The 25,152-nt window shown below is 37.3% G+C and overlaps 1 protein-coding gene across 1 annotated transcript in view; it reads left to right on the top strand.

Annotated features, from left to right (window-relative positions):
- The first annotated feature begins 7,466 nt into the window (after nt 1–7,466).
- The window catches only part of LOC306886044 (V-type proton ATPase subunit B, brain isoform-like), a 36,435-nt gene continuing 18,749 nt past the window's right edge, over nt 7,467–25,152 (top strand). Inside the window, exons 1-6 of the mRNA XM_079442901.1 lie at nt 7,467–7,691; nt 19,018–19,073; nt 20,160–20,258; nt 20,383–20,476; nt 20,579–20,656; nt 21,372–21,511. Of these exons, the coding sequence (XP_079299027.1) occupies nt 7,583–7,691; nt 19,018–19,073; nt 20,160–20,258; nt 20,383–20,476; nt 20,579–20,656; nt 21,372–21,511 (576 nt within the window). The 5' untranslated portion in view covers nt 7,467–7,582. The remainder of the gene's footprint in view (nt 7,692–19,017; nt 19,074–20,159; nt 20,259–20,382; nt 20,477–20,578; nt 20,657–21,371; nt 21,512–25,152) is intronic.

A 25,152-nucleotide genomic window follows, 5' to 3' on the forward strand; every position in this document is an offset into this window, starting at 1 on the left:
TTTGTTGCACTGCACAGTTTTTTTTTTTTTTTTTTTTTTTTTTTTGAAAGAGACTATTGAAAAGAAGTTGGGAGAATCGGGGCAGGGAGAGTGGAAGGTATTTTTTTATTCCATTAAATGTTTTTGTAAATTCATGTTAGAATGTTAGAGAAACGTCTGAAGGTTGTAGAATGGCAATGACAAGCCAAATTAAAGCAGAACCTTTCAGTGCAGCTGCAGGTTTGCAACACTGGGTTCCTGAGCACCACGTCCCAGCATTTAAAAAAATTTAAAATCTTTTTTTTTTGGTTGTTAAATATATCATTTAATTTTGTTATTTTAAGTATTAAAACTTAAAAAAAAAAAATTTTCAATATGTGGTTCAAAAGTGTGGGGTTCACTTCTGAATTTAAAATATAAATTTGGTTAATATTCATTCAATAGACTTTAAATTAATGTATTTCAAATTTTAAATAAATCCTGTAATTAATTTATTGTTTGTTTTTCTCAATTAATTTGATATGCTGGCAATAAAGTTTGTAAAAAATAAAAATAAAAGTCTTGGTAGTCTCAGACTTGTATTCAGTAGAAACATGGGGTTCAAACCTTTGTCGCAACCATTTTAAATTTGGCCTACATTTTGTATTTGGTTATATGCCAGTTTTAGCTTTCAGATTTGAATCATCACATGTATGTGTGCGTGTTAATATGTATGCACTGATTGGAGGCTTCTAACTAAAGGCCTTTGTCACTTTGGTACTAGGAGTGTTTGAGCAGTCTCTGCCCTTCTGAGTCTTGGGAATCTTCTTAAAAAAACAACGGTCTTGGCCTCCTCTCTCCCTCCCCCTCTCACTCCATCTCTCCTCCCTCGCAGCCCAATTAGGCTGAAGGTCGAGCTGTATTGTGGTTGGGGGTGAGGGAATGGGTGAAGACGATGGGGGAGAGTGTGAAAGAGGGAAGGGGGGGATTGAGTTAGACCACCAACACGTTCCCCGCGTCACATGACTAGCCCTTAAACTCCAGCCTACGGCAGCAGGAAACGCAGCATCCTGTGGGTGTTTTGTGCTCTTTGTGCGTCCCTCACTTCCTCTTTTATTTGTGCTTACATATGGTGATCAGAGCGTAAACGCATGCTGTGAAAGAAGCTTGTACGAGCATGGAGTGGACTCGTGACCCCGATGTTCCCGGGGAGCGTTAAATCCATCATGTCTCTCCCTGTTTTTCCCTGGAGTGTCATACATGCTGACAGACTTTTCTAACTAACTGATCCAATAAACCAATCAGAGGATTTCGAAAAGCGGAGCAGCTACACGTCAGTAGCTTTGGCATATGGACTTGCTTGGGCCCTTAAATTTCAACACACCCTATGCCAGCTGAAAATTAGATTAGAAAATACAAAAGGCAACAATAGCTACCCAAGCACCCAGAGAATCAGTTCATACGTATTTGCACTGAAAAACCTTAATGTAAACACCTCAGTCGATCCAATTGCGCTCAGTCTGAATGAAATTGTGATCAGATTGTAGCCCTTAATCAGATCAACAAGAAAAAAAATAACATGTCAGTAAACTATTTTCTCAATCGAAATCAAACGTGCCGTGTGCCATGATGTCTATGTTTACATACGTTTTACATGATAGAAAAATGCGTATGTTTATTTACATACGCATGTTTGTATTTTGTGTTGGTCAGTGGATAAGATTGAATATTTACAAAAAATTTGCTATAAAAAAAGCTGTTCTGATATTCTTTCTTTTTAGATATGTCATCAGGCAAACATGACTTGTGGTAGCTTTCTCTGGCCCAAGTACGTTTTGCTTAAAATACTTAATGCACATGTAAATGGATATGTAAAGCAGATTGCAGAATTTAGAGTTCATGTGGATTCATTGATTGACAAAAATTTATGTGAGCAAGAAATCCAATAAATGATCATCTAAATTCAAATAATTCAGGAATAAAGATGTATAAACTTGTCATTGAGGCAATACTCTTTCAGAAGTAATATACAATTATGTACCTTTAATGTACTAATTTATGCCATAGATAGGTATAAGGTATAAATAGGTATAAATAAGGTACAAAATTGTACTTTTTAGCTTTTGTACCTTAAGCTACTATCCCAGTGATAGCTTTGTATCTTTTTTTCTGAGAGTGTAATTAGAGGCATTATATAAAGACTAACAAGAGTTAAAGGGTTTTGAGCTGATTAGCTGCATACAGTAGCCTATAGATATACGTATGACTGTTTATGACAGAAACCTGCTGACCAGGTATCACTAAGCCTATTACATATCTGACACAGCAGACGTCTCGAAACAATAATTAGCGATGCCAATGACGGCCCCTGCTGTGGTAGATTAAATACAGATGGTTAGAGAGTCGGACTCGTAATCGAAAGGTTGCGGGTTCGAGTCCCCGGCCGGCAGGGATTGTAGGTGGGGGAGTGAATGTGCAGCGCTCTCTCCACCCTCAATACCACGACTGAGGTGCCCTTGAGCAAGGCACCGAACCCCCAATTGCTCCCCGGGCGCCGCAGCATGGCTGCCCACTGCTCCGGGTGTGTGTTCACGGTGTGTGCATTTGTTCACTACTCACTGCTGTGTGTGTGCACTTGGATGGGTTAAACGCAGAGCACCAATTTCGAGTATGGGTCACCATACTTGACAATACGTCACGACTTACTTACTTACTTACTTATCAAATCACACAGGTTTCAAACAGCAATTATGCAGGTGGTATAAACACCATTAATCGCCACATTAGAAGCAACAAGCATCTCATTGAGGCGCTGGAGAGCCGTATGGATTTGGTTGGCCCCTTGTGAGAGGCACTACACCAAAATAGCCCATTTCATAATGTTTTCGCATTGTTGTGTAATATTTTTCGCAATTAAAAGTCACTTGATTTTTAACAATAGCTCAATTCTCTAGTAGCAGAGGATTCGTTTCCCACAGCGTCAGAGTTTCAGCCCTGCGTTTTGATTCAATTTGCGTTTGCATGGAGCAAGGTCGCTTCAAGCGAACAATAATAAATAAATCAGCACTCCAACCTCCCTCCGCCTGGACCAAACCACACCACACATCCCTGAATTTTTTTTTCTTTCTTTTTTTTTGTGGAAGGATTGTGAAACGGATTATGTATTTTAAGCAAGGGCATGACTCCAGTGGGTGGGTACTCTTCAGGGGCATTAATTTGCTATTTTTTGCATTCTGTCTGAAACATTTGGATTGACTCTCAAGAGACTTCACAAACGGCAGCATCACCACCGCAACACCCACCCACTCCAAACTCTAGTGCTTTTCCCTGCCAACATGTTTCACATTGGAGTGTGTGTATGTGTGTAAACTCCTATGATACAGTATGGGTGTGTTTGTGTATGTGTATGTGTGTGTGAGAGAGAGAGAGGGAGAGGGAGAGCGAGAGTTAGGTCAGAGGTTCAGATCTTCAAATCTCAAACATTAGATTTGAGTTTTGGACCTATTGTACCTGCTGCATGTAGAGAGAGACAAATCTAGTGGGAGAATGAAAATCAGAGATAAGTGTGTAAAGAGTGTGTTCAAACATCTAGTGTAGCTGTCAGTTAGGAAGAGTGATAATGATAGTTGAGTGGAAAGTTACACAGATGTAGATGCAAACGGATTCTACAAAAATAAACTTTCCTCAAATTGGATCTCACGGAAAAAAAAAAAGCTTACTAAAATCTACTGACACAGGTTTTTAGTTTTTAATACAAATTTCTGGTCTTATTTTGAATGAAAGAAACACACACACACACAAAAACATTTTTTTTTTTAAATGCTCCGCCTTTGAACAAATTTCTAATTCACTGACATCATCAAGTCCTCTTACTTTTCAAGTCTTCAAATTTTTATCCCCTTCTTTCCCACCACGCTTCACAATCCAGTCAATTCAGATAAAAACAAAACAGGCCCACATTTCTTTCTTCTAAATATCCCTTTTTGCTCAGAAATGCATCACATTTTGTAAGTAAAATGGCTTGTGAATATATTTTTTCTTGTAAAAGCTAATCATTAATTCACCCAAAATGAAAATCATTTACTGACCCTCGTGTCCTTCTAAAAGGGTATGACTTTAAAAACATAAAATAAAGCATTTTAAAGAATGTCTCAGTTTTGTTTTTCCTATACAATGGAAGTCTGTGGTCCCTAAAATACTTTAATTACTAACATTCTTTCAAATACCTACTTTTGTGTTCCACAGAAGAAAGAAAGGTAGAAAGTCAGATTTGGAATGCATGAGGATGAGTAAATAATGACAGCATTTTAATTTGTGAATTAAATTACATTTGGAGCGTATACGGCTCTGTTTTAGGAATAAGAGACAGCAATTTTCTAAAACTTGGGAACCCTGAGGTATTTAGGGAAGAAGGCAGAGGAGACTTGGAAGAGAGGGATGTTGAAGTAATTTGAGTTGGATCTAAGATCCATTCCACTACCGGTTTGTCTTTTAGTAGTCCTCCTTATGTGGTGCGTATCAGGCAGACAGAGTGAAAGTGGGTGGGTGGGTGGTTGGTTGGGTAGGTGAATGGCTGGGTGGGTGGGTAGAAAGTTGTTTTGTTTGTTTCAGGAGTTTCTGTATGTTAGAAAATATGTGCATATGTCTGCATATACAGTGTACACTTAGATGGCATGCACATGTATAGGATTAGGTTTATTATACTTGCAGGTTTGCACGTATGTATGTATAAATATGTATATATAGTCAGTAACCGAGGAAAGAATTCTAATTTGTTTGTTTTGTTAGATTTTTGTTTGCATAAGAAAATTTGGAGGAACTTCTGATTTGACTCTATTAAGCTTATATGTACTCTATATATTTCCCCAATAAAAAAAAAAATTAAAAAAAGTAATTTGGTGATCTATCGCTTTAAGAAGACCGCATGCAGCATCCATGATGCCTTTACCCAAGGTCTGAGCTTTTAGGATGAGAGAAACTTTCTAACCACATTTCACTTTTACAAAATTATCCAGTGGCCATAACTCTCTCATAACCTGCACCTGCAAAGCTATTCTTACTCTATACTGCTCTATACTGCAGGAAAAGAGTCACCTCATTGAGGTCTTTTGTTGCTCTTAGGTGGTATTCTATCTGAAGCACTTTCAAGTAGTTTAAAACTGTGAAGCCTTAATGGAGAGACAGAGAGTGATAGAAAGCGTTGGCAGCTGGATGTCCCTATGTCCCTGAAACTGACACTAGAGAGAAAACCCATTCTTTGTGAGTTATCCTTTTGAAGATATACATGTTACATTTTTAAAGGTAAATCTATCATTTGGAGGAATTTATAACCTTGATAAACTCCTTCAGGTAAGCTTTTATATAATTAGATGATTGATTTCAGGTGCGAGTGAGGTTTCAGCTATATAGAAAGAAATGGAACTGCAGACCATGTGATCCAATGTGCTCAGAGAAAAAGGCTGGCAGAAGAAGGATAAAGCTTTAAGGATGTTGCATAAAAGGTTTCTCAAAATGTACTTGTTTGCAAAGGCTTTGTGTACATTAGGCCAAATAGATGGTAGAGCATATCATTTATATTTCCAAATGTCTAATTTTAAAATGTTAATGCTGCACAAACCAACATACATTTAAAATTCAAATTGCCTGTAAAAAAATAAATAATAATTATAATAATAATAAAAGTCTGTTGTTACAGAGACCTTTTAGTTTAGTAATTGGATTTCATATTATCATGACTGGATGACCATTGGTTTTACTAGACAGAAATTGTTTTAAGTGCTTCCAAAAAAAACTGAAAAAGCTTGTGATGAATGTGTGACAAAAGCTTCATAATGGCACATGTCCCGTTTTCCACCAAGGCCACGCACCTGTGAGTCACACTATGACAGGCAGATATTTTATGAATAATCTGTGTATTTCTGTAGTATTAGTGCCTTCTTCACAAAAAAATATAGTGACCGTCTGCTTTTTTATTCATTTTCCCGATATCAACCAGCTGTGAGATGTCACATTACAAATTTTGATTTAAAGCTAAATTAAAAAAATCTTTTTTGAGAAAATGAATGATCTCGTTCCATGAAGCACTGTGAGTGATGATGATGTAATTGAATCAAAATTATAAAATATGTAAAATATAAAAACACTGACTTACAGTCATTGATAAAAAAATATTATATTGTAAGTTAATTACTTCAAACAAGTTAGTAGTTTGAGAAAATAACAATGCTTCATAGGAGTGAGCGGTTCAGATTATTATTTTTTATTTTCTAGTTTTTTGCTGCCATTTGTGTTTCCATATAATAACAGTGTATTCCCTTTTTGGTGGAGCTGGGTATTGTATTTAACAATTGGGAATTTGGAAATGTATTAATTTGTACTTATGAAATGCTATTGCTGCAATTTATTGTGAAAAAAACCTTGTTGACATTAAAAATTAAGAAGTCGCCATTTGTGTTATCTCAACAACAAAGTACCACATATTATGTGTGTGTGTTCCTTGTATAAAATGTAAAGATGTATTTTTCATTAAAGCATGCATAGGCAGTGAATCAAGAGATGTTTGTCTAAAGATTATAAAAGCCTGTCTGTTTTATAAAAACACAACATATGTAAATGGATGGTAATGCCATGAACTCTAAAGATAAGAACTTTTCAAATCAAATTAATATAAGAACCTTTTAAAAATGGTATGCCTACTTTTCAATGGTGAAGCCTTAATTAACACTGTGCTGCTATTTCATAAGCAAGGTCCTCACCTCAGTAAAATAAGGTGATTCATTCATTCTCTAATTAACTTAAATTGCTATAAAAAGTATTCACCTCTTATAAGTTTTATTGTTTTAAAACACTGAAGAGGATTTAATTGGACTTTTTTGACGCTGATCAACAGAATAATATTCATTGATGTTTAAGTGATTTCTTTTAGTGCAAATTTATAACATTTACTATACATGAAAAAATTTTCCTATGTTTTTATCCTCTTTAAGTCAGTCTTTGTCAATGATTACAGCCTTGAGTCTGTGTGGTTAACCATTATGTGACTTCTAAAACCTATAGTGACTGTACCAGTGATGACCTATAAAATTTATTATTTTCATTTTATATTTTTTATTATTTTAGATAACTACGAAGAGATATTTTCGTATTTTTCCCCGCAATGTCAAAAAGTCCACTGTGATAAAATGCTTATATATATGTATATATGTATGTATGTATGTATGTGTATATATAAATATACACCCAAGAAAGGCAATACCTTTGAGGTAACAGGCAAAAACCTAGAATTCTTAGATTCTTACAACTTAAAAATCTTAAAATCTTACAACTAACTAGCTACTTCTCGTGTTATTTTTATGTTAAATAATATTTTCTCAAATAGTTCTCATTGAGCACTTTTCACAAGTCATAAGACACCAAAGTGTAAATTCGTGAAAACTGTCCTTCTTTAGACACTTGGCTGACTCATGCACGCGCTTTTAAGCGCTAACGCGCACGTTTTTGACGTGTGCGTGCACGAGTGCTACTTCCTGGCCACGGTTGTCATATGACTCCGTCTGTTCATCCGCTCTCAGCGCAGATCTGTTTACACTTAGACAGTTGACTATAATTAACAGAAATAACAATAATGTCTACATTAGTGGCGAATCGGCCCGTGGATCTGAACGGCCCTGAAGCAGCGGCAAGGCAGCACGCTCAAGCCGTGGTCAGAAACTACATCTCCCAGCCCAGACTGAGTGAGTGTCATTAGCTTTCATTCATACAGCTAACAGCAGCAACACATCTGGTCTTTATCTCTAGTTTTATTCTCTTTAATCTGCGTTTTGCCTTTGCATCAGAGGCTAAACACCGCCAAGACAGAGCTGATCGATTATCGCTATTGTTGGCAAATGTCAAATTTGAGTCAAAGCAGCACAGCTGTCATGCTATCACTAGCCTGAGCTGTTTATAGTAAATCGATCAGCACTTTTGCCCTTTTTTACTCATTTCTTGAACGGCCATTGTGCAAATAAACAAAATGAGTGTGTTATTTAATCTAATTTTAATAAGAAAGACAATAACCTTTGATACCTTTGAAGGTCTAAGCAAGTGTAAACATGCTAGCTAGCCGAGCAGGATTAAATCTCATTATTTATAGCCAGATCGCTTAATCTGATGTGAAATAGTCATTCAGAACTACAATAAACAATACATTTTTGTTATGGATTTCTTAAGATTGGTCTTTAAATGTAGCGTATGATTGTTTGAAGACTCCGTCTGTGAATGGTTTATTGACCTCCATCAGTTTAATACTGATAATATGATAGTATTTCTATTATATGTGCTTTTTAGGTCTGTATTTGGTGAGCGGAATGGATGTTTTTATGATTTTGTTTTTGATTCTCACGCAATAGCTAATGCTGCACACAGAAATAGACAGATGGAGTGATGATCCCTCTCACGTGACACCCAGCTGAGCTGGTGAATAATGTGCAATGAGGAACCTTCAGCTCCACACAAATCATGTGACTTTTTTGTAACTGAAAAAGTTACATATGTTTTTGCATTGGGCTGACTTAAAGCCCTAGTTGTAGAGGTGCAGTCAGTTTATTTTAATTTTTATTCATAATCTTTTAATTCAAATTGCAATGCGATTGCATGTTTTCGTCTGGAATAATGTAGTGTATTATATAGTATCTGCCAGGTCGCAGAAGTGTTTTTCACAATGATTCAGTTTGTAAGTTAATTAACAGTTATACATCAGAAGATATTTGTTTGCCAGGCTCTAGTTTTGCAGTGGTTTGTGAAACTATCACTGATAAAGCTTCATCTCATTCTGGTTTAGTCTATCAGAAAATGGGCAACTGAAGAGTGCTTTTCATCCTTGTCCATCACGTCTTTTTAAATGGACTTTTTGTGTTCAGCCTCTCTCTGTCTGACTCTTGTCATTTCCATTTCTTGTCAAGGGTTTTGTTGTCAAATTGTTTGCCTTGTCAGACGCAACATAATAGCACATTGCAAATTGTTTAAAACCCCATGAAAAGCTCAGTTTCTTTCCTGTGTTGACATATTTTCTATTAAGTTTGGAGGATACTTTTTTTTTTTAAGCTTCGGTTATGTCTCTGCAACATGGCTTGCTATTCGATTTTATGTTACATTAGGGGGAGGGGCATTCTTATTTTTGAGCATTTGATTGGACAAAGTGGTGTAGTGCAGGACGAGTGTGTATATGTGCTAAATTGTATTTTGTCAATGTTTAGGAGTTCAGTGGCATATAGATGGCTAATCTGAAATCTAATTTTATTTTTGAGGTCTGTAGTACAGTGCAACATGGACATTTGTTTGGTCAGTTTTGAACCTGGCACTAGTAATAAGGAAAACCCAGTGAGATGCAATGGTTGCCTAAATGGAGGAAGTAGACCCTAAGTATACTGCTGATGACCACATTTTTGCATTCCAATTGCTAAATTGTGTATTTTCCTCCATTAGTTTTATTTTACACCACCATTCAAAAGTTTACTGTTGGTACGATTTTTTTTAAAGAAGTCTCTTATGATCACTAAGGCTGCAATTATTTGATCAGAACTACCATAATACAGTAATACTGGAAATATTATTACAGTTCAAAACAACTGTTTTCTATTTTATTATATTCTAAAATGATTCTAATATGCTGATTTAGTAACGTTTCCGATTGTTAGGAGTTACTATCACTTTTTATAATTGAATATGTCCTAGTTGAATACACATATTAATTTCTTTCAGAACAAAATGTCTTACTGACTTGAAAGTTTTAAATAGTAGTATACCTACTGGCATTGAATTTGGAGGTGAGCTAATAGGGGTGGGCATTCTGATGACTTAGTCTTGCTTAAATATACAGAGGAAGTGTATGTTTTATTTTTGAGAAGTAGGCATCCTATGAGCCAAACACTTCTGTGAGCCTGAGAAGTACTTGTATGATCAGTGAACGTTTTCCCTATTTTATCTGTTATTGTATGTGTGGCTTTTTTCCCCTATATTGTGTTCTCTCTATTTTTCTCAAAACCTCGCAATATCCTGTATTCAACCTGCTGGAACATCAAATGACGCCACGCAGTCATAATGTGTTACCAGCATCTCTTCGATAACATAATTTGACTCTTGTGTCTGATGTTTCAGCACTTGAGTAGTTAATTTTGTTTACCTCTTTAATGGAGAACCTTGCTAAAATTACAGCTCGTCTGGCATCTTTCTCTCATTTTTTCCCCTTCATGTGTATTATTGATGTTATTCACTGTAAATCTCATTAATTTAGACCTCAAAACACACTCTCCCACCGAGAAGCACAGGTAGCTTGTTTCTCTTTTTTTTCCTAAGAATGTCAAAGGAAAGCTCAGGCTAAAAGCCTCTTAGCAAACCAGGAAGAAAATAAATTACTTAATGGAAGAATTGAAGCCTTCCCTTCTGAAAGCCAAAGCAGCTGCATGCGTAAAGACCCCCAATCTGAAACGCCCCCCGGAATACTGTTTAAAAAAAGCCTCTCTAATGTAGGCATGCCAGATAGCAGCACCATTTTGTGCCTCATCAGTGGCAGAGTGCATGCTGATAGTGGGCTGTGATTGAAGGCAATGAAGACTGATGGGAAGGCAAACACACAGATCTGTACCCATGAGTCCTTGCAGCGCCTGATATGCCATCACAATCGAGAGGCCGTGTCTGTCAGTGCAGGTCTGATTGGTCTTGCTTTGTCCTTAAAAAAGGCTGAAAAACACAGAAAGGACCTTCAAGTTTAAAACTTTTTTTTTTTTCATCTCAAATTTAAAAAAAGAATCTAATTGAAACGGCGCAGTGGAAGAAAAGCATTTTTTCATTTTGTTACAAAACGTTTGGTATGTAGCGAGAATGCAGATTTAGAGTATATCAAATATTTGCCATTCAATCACGCTACTTTTTTTTTCTCCATGTTTTTCTGTTTCACAACTTTTTGTCGTTAGCTGGTGTGTTTAAGTAATTTGTTAGCATGCTTGTGCCCAGTCAAATTTCCAAGATGCCTGAAGAAACAAACAAACAAAGTAAACGTACAGTGCATTCATCTTTTCTGTGGAAACAGAGGCCTTTTTTGTCTTAATCATGTCATTGGCAACAAAAGCAATTAACCCAGACTGTCTATTCACTTTGTTTTAATGCTGAATAGACGTTTAAATGTGCTGAAAAGACATTCAGCATGGTAATGGTATTTCTGTGAAGAAACAATTACCCATAATGACATGGTTATAAACAAATCTTTCAGATGTCACAGCCCTCCTTTATTTTATCCACTGTTTCCTGTTGCTAATCCTTTTGTCCGCCTGTAATTAAGCAATTGTCGTGACAGTGAAAAAGAAAGCCCGCGGTGGGCGTTCGACTTCATCTTGCCATCAAAGAAAAGTAAATGAAAGACGAGTATAGAATAGTCGACTTTCAAAAATAGTATCCAAGTATATAAAATTATGGACTACTTGGATTTGAAAAGTAAAAAAAAAACCTTTTATCCCATTATGCATGTCACATATGACACTGTTTTTCTTGCTTTTTGATCTAGACGTTTTTGTCATAAAAACAAATTGTACGTTTTTTGAAAAAAAAAATTCTTATTGTGTGTTTCAAGTACAAATGTTGCTTATTTTATGTCTTTTTCAGTGTTTACCTCATAGCATTTGCATACTATATAGGTTTATAAATTATAATTACACAATGAATTTTGTTTGTGCTGGGATTTTCACATTTGCATACTATTTCAGTGCAATTTATTAGAAATCATGCAAGGCGAGAAAGCCAAGGGTTAAATCAAATCCCAAGATCGTTGAAGAGGGAGGAACCTGACATTACAGAATGTTCAAGATATTACCTAGTTAAATAACCTGTGTAATACTTATTTTTTAATTATAATAAAATATTTTATTTGTTTGTTTATAAATGTTTTCTAAATATTACTTTACATAGTATGTGTAATATGTTACATGTTATTTATAATATTAATAAAAACTGTCATTTACCTATTTATTTAGTCATAATTATATTTTTAATTGTTTATAATTTAATTTATTCAAAATATAATTTATAGTCTTCCTAAGTACATCCTTCCTAAAACGCCTGAAAGAGAGTATCTATGAATTGTCCCTCAGTCTTATGCACTTAAAAATAAAAACATTTTGCATTAATTTGCTTTTTATTGCACAGAATATATAATAGGTGTTGAATGCGCTGTTAACTCATTAACTTTTTAAAGTTTTATGTAGCTATTTTTTTTTAAATATCAAGTTTGATTTGAAATATTTAGTTGTTTCTGACATCAAAGTAACTTGAGGATGCCATCCGCATGGACTTGAATATGAAATGACAAACAGCGTAAACTTCGCTTGTCATTGGGGGCCTGCTATGGACTTTTGTTATAGATCTGTTGCTAGGCAGCGTACGGGTGAAAACCCGCCTGTCCCTGCAAATCACTCTCAAACTGTTGCAGTAACATTACGGCTGTTTCGATCTATTGTAACGGCACCACTTTGCCACCTCTCCTCGAGAGGCAGCGGGGTTAACCAGCTGTCTCAGTTTAGCTGTCACCCCTTCAGTCTGCATCACGCCAGGAAACACACACAGATTACAGCTCTTCGCACCGGTCCCCCCTCATACACACACACACATACGCAGTCGTCTGATTACACACGACCCAATCAGTGCATGCGTGTGGGGAGTCCTCCGTTACAGCCTCTGCCTCTACCTGTGGGGTTAAAAGCATTCCTGTTTGATGGGGGTGTCATCACTGTTGAGGTCTTTGTTAGGACAGATGAACAGCCACAATTGTGTGTGTGTGTGTGTCTGTATATCATACTGTCTGTGTGTTGCATGCGCGTCTTGCTTTTGTTATATTTTTTTAGGGGACTTTTTTTTTTGGTTTGATTGTAGCTTTAGTAGTTTTGAGAGCATGTAAAGTTAATTTCTTTTCTATCTTGCCATTTAATCTTGATGTCATGATATTCCATTCTTTGTCGGTGACTTTTTGGTTCATAATCACACATTAAAACATTCTGCTGGGGGATTGTTCGAATTTAATTAGCTAGTGCTTTTTAGTTATTCAAGGAGGCTATAATCATCAGTTTGCATGTGAAATCATGAAGGCCTTTCAAACAGTATCTCCGGTTTGTAATTTTTATGCATTCAAAATTATCATCTTTCAACACAGATTTTGCTCAATTCATTTTGAGACGTAGTCCACTAAATCCAAAACCTGCCCTATTGAGTGTGTAGCACATTGTGCTGTCAGTGCCATAATTGGATTCCCTCTGTTAGCATTGAAGTCCCAGAGAATACCATCAAGGTCCCCTGTGAGCCCCTGTCTCTCATACGTCTATCTATTGGTCATCCAACGTTTCTCTTTGTTTCCAAAAAGCATTTTGTGTCCCCCAATTCTTACATTTGTTCAGTGTTCAGCATGTTTCTGAATAGACGTAACATTGAATTTAGAATCCGGCAGCTATTATACATATTTACAGGAGAACGGCCTTAATTATTGTCACAAAAATAATTTTATTTTCACAGAAATGTGCTAATGTGCATTTAATTAAAAGCACAGGACTGTGTTTTGTGCCATTTACGTTTGCGACAAAAGGTCGGTATTGAACATTTTCCGTACTTGCAGAATAGCTGTGTAATTTTGTAGCGTTTTGGCAGGTGGTTCAGTAAATTTTGTCATTCAACATTTGCTCACTTATACAGCTTAAACAATCTGTTCATTATTCTCTCAGTCAGAAAGTAGAGGTGTCATATCAAAGCATGTGATTTCAGAGTCTCCAAATTATGACTATGAGTTATGAAGCCATTGCCAACAGGTTCAGTCATTCGATTTTGCCGTAAAATCCACTTTGGTATTTTCAGAAATGTACAAATGACAATCTTTTCTTACAATTCCTTTAGGAAAAACGGTGGTACAATTAAACCCCAGTCTTCATTTTAAACCATGACTATTCAGAATGAGATTTAATTTCCCGTCCTTTTGCTTTCATAGATTGTCCTTGGACGGATATGGACATATGTCCCCCTCCGACAGGATCAGTCTTTTTCAGTTACGGTATCAAAGACGCCCAATGTCTCAGAATTCATTATCAAGTCTTAATATGTGGGTCTTGTGGGGTAAGTTTAGCCGGTGTCATGGCGGAATTGTGTGAGCCTGGTTTGTCTGTTTAATGACAGTTGCATTTGTGTCGATCTGATCCCAAACATGGGGCAATTAGCGCTCTCTTTTATTACGTCTTATGGGAAACCACCATGCGGATGCTCAGCAAAAAAAGAAAAAGGAGAAACACAGGAGGATGTGCGTGAATGAGACAAGCCTGGCACCTTTGCTTGCACTTTTGTATCGTTAATTCAGTTTCAGCGCAACGCTACCGGTCGGCCCCCAAAAAAAACGCCTGACCCACCGTGCCCCCCCCTCTCCGTCAGCGCTTCTCTTTCACAGCATAGATGGAAATGTGTTGGAATGCTCCATGCCTCCTTTCAGCGCCACTTGAATGGGCCCTTTAGTATTTCACACCAAGGTGTCCTTCAGGGCGCGGGGTCAGGCTACCAAAACAGCTTCTACCGCCGGATTAGAACCAATTAACATCTCGGCACACAATAGGGCCTGGCAGCTCCACAGGCCTCACGTTGACCCGCGCTGGTGTTGCATGCCTAGCCCTCGGACCGGCGCACTCAAACTCAAGTGTCCTGGGAGGGGTGGGGAAAGTTTTTCAAGCCTAATGGGAAATGTTGCTACTTCACACCATGTGAATGTATAGCCATTTTTTAATCTTTATTTTACAAGGCCTCTTATGAGGCACTGAGTCCTCTGTGTGTGGGGTTGAAGTGGGCCGCCATCTTCATCACAGAGCTGGAAGGCGATTGGCTCATGGTTCGGCAGGGTCGTTTCATCGCCCTCGTTTTTATTTTTTTAATAAGAAACTGTTTTGCTTATTTGTGATCAGGCTTTCTTGCACTGTTCGTACAGCTTGTTTTGTTGATTTATTCTGCGTATTTAGATGAGTGTTAATTTTCGCGATTCCATTGTTTGACTAAAATACTAGCCGCGTCCTGCGTTGGTAGAGCAGATTAGCACCTGCGTGCCTTCGTTTAGCGTTCATCTAATGTTGTGCACAATATCGGAGCATGTCATGAGCTTTGTTTGAGTAAAGATTTCAGCTCCTTGCTGTTTTCCATTAGCAGTTTGCGTTGCGTTCGAGAGACTTTTAAGGGGTTGATGTACAATTATATGGCCGCAATTTTCCAGCCTCGTAATTATGATCACCTCTCAGTAAATAGACATATGTATCTCCTTTGAAACATATGGGCAATTTGTAGGGTAAGTGTAGCTATTAAATCCATTTTATAAGCAACTCCCTGTGAAGCACATACTGCAATTTGTCTGGGCTGAGACAAAAAGGACGGAGGGAAGGAAAAGCCATAATGTCTTGAAAAATGATGGAATTTGCAGGAAGCGTGCATTTTGGTGTTCGTGAATTTGCGGAACGCATCTGTTTTTGTGTTTTGAGAGAGCGAATATTCAGTGTTAGGGTGATTTGACTACTGTTTTTCTTTCACTGTAATGACAGCAATTATGAGACTAATCATTTATTTAGGGAAGACATGTCGCTCAGGGAATCATCATAATAGGAGACGAGGTCTTTCACCTGCGCAGCTAATATCTTTTTTGTGAGATTTCTTGTTTTATTAGACATATTTTGAATATTTTTTCTCTGAACTTTAGTATACCAGATATAAGACCGCTTGTAATCTGCCTTTTTTATTTTATTACATTTTGCCGTTATATCAGCAGTGTATAGGCCTAGCACTGATGGTAGAAGAGGATATTGGAAAACAATACTTAAATGAACATTTCAATATCAGTAAATTTTATTTAATTATGTTTTGTTGGGGATCATCTGGTCTGGTAAGAAAATAATTTTATTCAGAAAGAGTGAAGTAAATAAATTAAATGTGACAGTAAAGACATTTATAATGTTACAAAAGATTGAATTTTTAAATAAATGCTTACTGGAAAAAGTATCAAGTTTTTCACAAAAATATTTTCCAAAATTGAAATGCAGAAAATCTGTATATTGAAACCATTTCTGAAGGATCATATGACAATGTAGAAGACTGGAGTAATTTTATAGTTTTCACTGTATTTGTGGTCAAATAAATGTAGCCTTGGAAAGCATAAGAGCATAAGACCTTTTGAAGGGTTTTAGTGTGTGTGTAAATTTAATTCTTGTAAGGCTGAAATCAAGGCGGTTCTATTTTGTATCCAGTGGGCAATATTAATTAATCAAGGTACTATTAGTTAATGTTAGTCATATTTATCTCCATTCACTGGCAGAACCACAGAGCAGCCGGAGAGGGGAAACAGTCGTTTAGTGACTGATATTTCTCAACTCAATAATAGATTATCACAAGGCATTTGAATCACAATATTCATAGAGGAATTTGTGAGAGCAGGGGGCCTCTTATAGGATTTAACACAGTTCTTCTTTTGTTCCTCTAGATTTTTTTGCACATAAACTAACTGAAAACAATAAAAAATAAGCCATAGATAAATCTGGAAAAAGGGGGGAAAAAAACACAAAAAGATGGAACGACGTTACTCTCTTTCAACCTTCCTTTTCTCCTCAGCCAGTAAGGAAAGTCACGATGTGCAGGTGTGAGTGTGTGTGGGAAACGGCAATAGTGCATTGACAAATGATTCTGCTGTCTGAAGCCTAATTAGTGGCATAGTGTCTGCTCCCCGTGGGGCTGCTGTGCTTGGCGTTAGAGACAGTCCATTCTCATTTCCTACTGCCTTTGATATCAGACCACAGTCTGATGGCGCACAGAAAACCGACACACTGAGGCGTGATGACGACTAGTGTGCACCGTCTCTCTCTTTCACACACGTATACACACATGCTGAAACAAAGTGAAAGGACACACACCAAATTGGCTCCTGTGACAGGACGGCTAATGTTTTCCCATGCAAAGTAAAAGGCCAAAGTATGAGGCCACACCCTCTGCTGCTAATGACAGCCCACCCTGAGCATGCACCTGCAGTCTGGACCAAAAACACTGGCTTTTTATAAAAATACTAGTGTTCGTTAAAAAAGTGCTTATATTGAGGAAATGGAAAAATCTAGTTAAAATGCTTTTGCATGATTAGACTGGACAGAAAAGAAGGTATTGTGCCATGTTGCAAGTCAAGATTCAAACCTGCCTTACCTAGATGAGCACCACTTGCAGTAGCAACATTGGGGGTTGACCGGTTTTAATTATTGTATAAGAGGAACAAAAAAATTATACAAAAATTTTTTTAAGGTAAGTGGTTGCAAACAATTTATTTTAGCTACATATAAATAAACAATATTGAAAGTTAGTCAACTAAATTTGTTTATTTAAATGTAGCTAAAATAAATTGATTGCAACCACTTACCTTAAAAATGTTTAGTAAATTAATTAAATTAATTTAATCTTTTTTTTTTTTCTCTTTTTCTCTTTTTTTTCAGTGAACATAAATATTTTTCAGGATGCTAAAAATGTCTTCATGAAATTATGCATGATTATATTATTATGCATTATATATTTACATATGTTTTCCATAAACTACCATTCAAATTTTTGGAGAATTTGGAATATATGGAACATTTTTTTAATGTTTTCCATGACACTTATGTGACACCGAAGGAGGAGTAATGGCCAAATCACCAAAAACATTTGATGCCTTTTTTATAAAAAATACTTCAGTGTTCCTTAAAAAAAGCACTTATTATATTAAGGTAATGAAAAAAAAAATCTAGTTTGTTTTTGCTTCTGCGTAATTAGTCTAATATATTGGATTAGATTCCATTGATATGTTGCAGGCCAGACATGAACCTTCCTCACTCAGATGAGCACCACAGCTCCAACAATTAGCTATTTATTTCCCAGGTTTTCCCCATTTTTCTGTTGTAATATTTTGGGCATACTATGCTTGCTCTCTGATTCATAGTTTAAGGACGGACTGTCCACTAGTGATTCAGGAGTCACATGAACCCCAGTCACGATGGGGAGGGGGAATGTTTGTTGTCTTAAAGGGATAGTCCACCCAAAGATGACAATTGTCATCATTTACTCAGCCTTATGTAGTTCCAAACTTTTATGCATTTCTGTCTTCTGCTGAACACAAAGAGAAGATATTTTGAAAAATTTTCATAACCAAACAGTTTGTTCATTTTTTCCAAATACAGTGGAAATCAATGGGAATGAAACTGTTTAGTTGCCAACATTCTTCAAAATAACTTCTTTAATGCTCCACAGAAGAAAGAAAGGTACCCAGGTTTGAAACGACATGGGGGTGAGTAAATAAATCATGACTTCTGATTGGACTTTCCCTTTAAAGTGACATCTGTGCCCCACTCTCCCTGGCCTGTTCAACCCAAAGATAGTTCATCTTGTCACCCTAAAATGAATGTAATTGTAGGCTATATGAGACTTTTTGGGCACCTGGAACCATCATAAATTACCATAGTCTGAGCCAAGTAATTGTCCCTCGTGGAACAGAGTGAAGATGTCATCCCCCATTGTGAAATCTGCGGAAAAAGGCGCCGTGAATGTGCTTACTGTGTTCTTCTAGCCCTGACATTTGGACATGGAAATTTATGAAAGCCATTTAGAATACTCCAGTAAAGGTCGCTGTGTACAATTAGATGCACAGGTGTCAAGAGAAAGAGTCCTCATTTCCATGTGATTGTGGTCTTTTGTAGCAAATTTCATGCACTTTATTGGTCACAGCTAGTGCTTGCAGTCGGTATATGCATGCGCGTGTGTGTGTGTGTGTGTGTGTGCCTGTCAAAAAGACGCCTGTCAAAAAGACGTGCAGCAACCTAGAATCAATAAAAGTTTTCCATATGTCTGTTTAGTAATTGCATGTTTACGATTCAGGAGCATCTCAAATGGTCAAATAAAAATGCAAATTGAAGGTGTAAATTTTAATATTAATTTCCTTCCTTTTGCATGCAGTACAGTGTCAAAAAAAATGTTTGTTGTATTTGTTTTCATATTGTGTGTCGTTTTTGTCATCCTCAGCCTACTCTACTGTGTCTGGTGTAAATGGGCCACTGGTTATTTTGGACAATGTCAAAGTAAGTGTTTATAAAAACTAAAGTATTTCAAAATATGAGAGTTTTAAACTTAAATTATTTAAAGTGTCAAAAAGGAGGACTTTTAATTTATTTATTTTTTATTATATCAGTGAAATTTAAATAATTCTTAAAACTTTTAAATAAAACTTCCAAACATTAGATTTTGGATAAAATGTTTTATTTTTTAAGGGCTATTTATATTAACATTACATAAGGGTTAACCTACGCTGCCATGCAAAGGCAAAATACCGTAACTTCGATTTTGGTTGAAAATTAGTTATTTATATTTTTGGGACATTCAAGACCTCCTTTATCACGTACATAAGTATCTTGAGTCAATTTCGTTGTTTTTCAGAGAAAATAATGGGTGGTCTCAACCGTAACATCGAAAAGCCCCGGAGAAGCCAAGGCAGAACTCCATATAACACCAGTTATGGCTCTTTCACTTTGTTTGGAACGCTCAAATTGAGTTACGGCGTTCTGCCTTTGTTTAACTGCGCGTCAAAATGAAGTTACTGTTACGGCTTGGAGTTATGCGGTGTTCTGCCTTTTCTTTTACTGTGTCCATTAAAGTCTGCCGCATTTAAATTATGGTGTAGACAAACAAATTAGATAGCGATCTACCAAACTGCTCCATATAACAAAGCACTGTAAAGACTAGATATCTTGGCAGCAATACGTAAACGTGAATAACCTATAAAGATTTTTTTTTTTTCCTTTTTATAATGCAGATTATTCACCAGGCTGTCACTTCTAGTCAGATGTGTGTGGTCTTCCCTTCCCTAAAGTTTTGAAATGTCATTCACATTTGTGTTTAAACTCGAGTCAAAATGGCTTGTAAAAGTAAAAAAATTTGCTACCATTCAAAATGTATGATTTAAGATATTTTACTGATCAAAAGTGGCAGTGAAGACTTACTTTGCTTTTTATTTTATTTTAAAAACAAGTTTATTTCAAATAAATGCTGTTCTTTGTTGCACAACTTTGTACCTTGATAATAAAAATAAAGGTTTTTGAGCACCAAATCAGCACATTAGAATGATATTGATCCTTGTCTTCATCTCTGTCTTTATCACGTTCCTCTAGTTTCCTCGTTTTGCAGAGATTGTGCACCTTACCCTGCCTGATGGGACCAAGAGGAGCGGGCAGGTTCTGGAGGTCATTGGCACCAAGGCTGTCGTTCAGGCAAGTCTTCATTTAAAAGCATCTGCAGATGTTTTCTCTATAAATATTTGTTGGACATCGACATCTGCTGTATAGGTTAAGATCAGGTCATAACTGAAAAATGTTTCCATTTTGTGTCCATCAGGTGTTTGAAGGCACCTCAGGTATTGATGCTAAGAAGACAGCTTGTGAATTCACTGGTGACATCTTGCGCACACCTGTGTCTGAGGACATGCTTGGTAAGCATATAACTAATGCTCATGCAGCCTATGTAATCATAGTCTTAAGGTGTCTTCTACATAACCAATACAGATGTCATGAAACGTGTCATTTTATTTCAGGACGCGTTTTCAACGGGTCTGGTAAACCCATTGACCGGGGTCCTACTGTTCTGGCTGAGGACTATTTGGACATCATGGGTAAGAGACTTCTTTTTTTAAAGCTGTAAATGTAACATTTGCAGGAACAAGTGTCTGCTTGAGAGGCACATAGTTGACTGAGCAATACTCTAGATTTTAGGTTTATTTGAGATAAACCTGATTTTAAATTTTAGCAGCACATCTTTGCCAATTAGGCTGCCTCCAGCCTTGTTAAATGTTTCTTGTCTTTGTGTTTGTGTGGCATGCTCTCGGTTTGTCTGCAGATTACTTGAGAGCCCAGCGTGCCAGAATATGTTTATCAATGCTTAAAATTCCTCCTTGTTGGTATTTTAATTTTTTGAGAGGTTGAATGGGAACTTTACTGTGCCATTTACTGACCTCATGACCCTGATCTCTGCTAAGCTGAAATGGCAAAGGTGATCTTTTGAGCTATCAAAGGTATACAATGGCGATTCAGGGCGACGTTTGAATGAGCCGAATGGATAAGAGGGAGCGTAATAAAAGGTTGATCAGGCCTCAAGGTCACACCACTCCAAATAGTGTGTAGCACATTTCTATGCTTTAACGAGAAAACAGATTTCTAAAATATAAGCCTTTATCATTTGCCTTAAGAAAATCTTTTTTTTTTTCTTTTTTTTTTTTTCAGTAGCCTTCTTTTCCTTCTTTAGAAATAGAAGGAGACGTTTGTAGACTCTTAAGTGCCAAATTTTTCTTGCTCAGGTGAGATCACTGTTCTCCCTTTGACTCTTCGTAGGTCAGCCCATCAACCCTCAGTGTCGTATCTACCCTGAGGAAATGATCCAGACGGGCATTTCTGCTATTGACGGCATGAACAGTATCGCCCGTGGACAGAAGATCCCCATCTTCAGTGCTGCTGGGCTACCACATAATGAGGTGTGTTTGTGCATACAACATTAATTGGCTGATATACATACAATGCTATATACAATGTATGTATACAGGTCCTTTTCAAAAAATTAGCATATTGTGATAAAGTTAATTATTTTCTGTAATGTACTGATAAACATTAGACTTTCATATATTTTAGATTCATTACAACACAACTGAAGTAGTTCAAGCCTTTTATTGTTTTAATACTGATGATTTTGGCATACAGCTCATGAAAACCCAAAATTCCTATCTCAAAAAATTAGCATATTTTATCCGACCAATAAAAGAAAAGTGTTTTTAATACAAAAAAAGTCAACCTTCAAATAATTATGTTCAGTTATGCACTCAATACTTGGTCGGGAATCCTTTTGCAGAAATGACTGCTTCAATGCGGCGTGGCATGGAGGCAATCAGCCTGTGGCACTGCTGAGGTGTTATGGAGGCCCAGGATGCTTCGATAGCGGCCTTATGCTCATCCAGAGTGTTGGGTCTTGCGTCTCTCAACTTTCTCTTCACAATATCCCACAGATTCTCTATGGGGTTCAGGTCAGGAGAGTTGGCAGGCCAATTGAGCAGAGTAATACCATGGTCAGTGGTTTTGGCACTGTGAGCAGGTGCCAGGTCGTGCTGAAAAATGAAATCTTCATCTCCATAAAGCTTTTCAGCAGATGGAAGCATGAAGTGCTCCAAAATCTCCTGATAGCTAGCTGCATTGACCCTGCCCTTGATAAAACACAGTGGACCAACACCAGCATCACTGACTGTGGGTACTTGACACTGGACTTCAGGCATTTTGGCATTTCCCTCTCCTCAGTCTTCCTCCAGACGCTGGCACCTTGATTTCCGAATGACATGCAAAATTTGCTTTCATCCGAAAAAAGTACTTTGGACCACTGAGCAACAGTCCAGTGCTGCTTCTCTGTAGCCCAGGTCAGGCGCTTCTGCCGCTGTTTCTGGTTCAAAAGTGGCTTGACCTGGGGAATGCGGCACCTGTAGCCCATTTCCTGCACACGCCTGTAAACGGTGGCTCTGGATGTTTCTACTCCAGACTCAGTCCACTGCTTCCGCAGGTCCCCCAAGGTCTGGAATCGGTCCTTCTCCACAATCTTCCTCAGGGTCCGGTCACCTCTTCTCGTTGTGCTGCGTTTTCTGCCACACTTTTTCCTTCCCACAGACTTCCCACTGAGGTGCCTTTATACAGCACTCTGGGAACAGCCTATTCGTTCAGAAATTTCTTTCTGTGTCTTACCCTCTTGCTTGAGGGTGTCAATGATGGCCTTCTGGATAGCAGTCAGGTCGGCAGTCTTACCCATGATTGCGGTTTTGAGTAATGAACCAGGCTGGGAGTTTTTAAAAGCCTCAGGAATCTTTTGCAGGTGTTTAGAGTTAATTAGTTGATTCAGATGATTAGGTTAATAGCTCGTTTAGAGAACCTTTTCATGATATGCAAATTTTTTGAGATAGGAATTTTGGGTTTTCATGAGCTGTATGCCAAAATCATCAATATTAAAACAATAAAAGGCTTGAACTACTTCAGTTGTGTTGTAATGAATCTAAAATATATGAAAGTCTAATGTTTATCAGTACATTACAGAAAATAATTAACTTTATCACAATATGCTAATTTTTTGAAAAGGACCTGTATTAGGGGTGTCCCCGACTAAGGATTTTCATAGTCGAATCAGAATTTTTGAACCTTGCCGATATTCGACTGATAGTCGAATCATATGTTTGGGGGCAGGGCAAAATACAAAAAAAAACAAGAGTCAAGTCAGACAGTCATAATTACTGACGTTAACACACATGGAAAATGTGTAACGGACGACGCGCAGATACAAACGGGGTAAATAATGTTTTATGTTTTGATTTAAAAGATAAACGTCATTGAAACCCTAAGAATTCACAACATTTTTTTTTTTTACAATAGTGCTCTCATTATAACGTTATGTATATGACAGTAGTTATTATTCTGCATTTCTGTTTTGAGCTGCGCGCGCTGAAGATGACCAGTAGAATGAAGCTTTTGATAGCAGGTTTTTAATCAAAGGGATTTAACTCATCATTTATCTCATAGCCTATAGAATATGCTTTGTTATTTATACAACATAATGTTAATATTACGACTTATAGAAACACGGCAGCTAAACTCTAAAACTTCACAGTATTTTATTATAATAGTGTTCTCATTATAATGTTATGTGTATGACAGTCCCAGTCATAGTTATTAATATTATGCATTCATTGTTGTTTGTCCTGCTCGCGCTGCGCGCGCTGAAGGATGTGTTTGTATATGTTTGTGTTTGAGTGTATATATGTGTGTGTATGTGTGTGTATATATATATATATATATATATATATATATATATATATTAGGGCCGGGACTCGATTAAAAAAAATAATCTAATTAATTAGAGGCTTTGTAATTAATTAATCGCATTTTAATCGCATATAAATATTTGACCTGAGAACAGTGAGAAGTAAGTTTTTTCATATGGATTTTTAAATTTCCCATCCACAGGGCCAACCAAAGCGGTCTCATCAGCTTCTTTGTCCATGTTCACTGTGGTTTGTTTTTGTCTGAACGCTAGTTGGTGCTCCAGTATAATCGGTCCGCCGGAACTCATCCAGTGAGAAACGTTCCGCGGTGCAAAAATAAGTGCGATTTAAAATGCGTAAAAAAAATTTAACGCGTTGTTTTTGTGTAATTAATTAATCTAAATTAACGCATTAAAGTCCCGGCCCTAATATATATATATATATGTATGTATGTACACACAGGCCACTTTATTAGGTACACTAGGTAACACAAATTGCTAATCAGCCAATCACATGGCAGCAACTCAATGCATTTAGGCATCTAGATGTGGTGAAGACGACTTGCTGAAGTTCAAACCGAGCATCAGAATGCTGCTCCTGTCAGCTAAGAACAGGAACGGAGGCTACAATTCGCACAGGCTCACCAAAATTGGACAATAGAAGATTGGAAAAACGTTGCCTGGTCTGATGAGTCTCGATTTCTGCTGCGACATTCAGATGGTAGGGTCAGAATTTGGCGTAAAGAACATGAAAGCATGGGTCCATCCTGCCTAGTCTCAACGGTTCAGGCTGGTGGTGGTGGTGTAATGGTGTGGGGGATATTTTCTTGGCACACTTTGGGCCCCTTAGTACCAGTTGAGCATCGTTTAAACGCCACAGCCTACCTGAGTATTGTTGCTGACCATGTACATCCCTTTATGACTACAGTGTACCCATCTTCTGAAGGCTACTTCCAGCAGGATAATGCACCGTGTCACAAAGCTCAAATCATCTCAGACTGGTTTCTTGAACATGACAATGAGTTCACTTTACTCAAATGGCCTCCACAGTCACCAGATCTCAATCTAATAGAGCACCTTTGGGATGTGGTAGAACGGGAGATTCGCATCATGGATGTGCAGCCGACAAATCTGCAGCAACTGCGTGATGTTATCGTGTCAATATGGACTAAAATCTCTGAGGAATGTTTCCAACACCTTGTTGAATCTATGCCGCAAAGAATAAAGGCAGTTCTGAAGGCAAAAGGGGGTCCAACCCAGTACTAGCAAGGTGCCCCCAATAATGTGGCCAGTGAGTGTGTGTGTGTGTATATGTGTGTGTATATATAT

This window comes from Barbus barbus (genome assembly GCF_936440315.1).
Source record: "Barbus barbus genome assembly, chromosome: 20".
In the NCBI taxonomy this organism is placed as follows: Eukaryota; Metazoa; Chordata; class Actinopteri; order Cypriniformes; family Cyprinidae; genus Barbus; species Barbus barbus.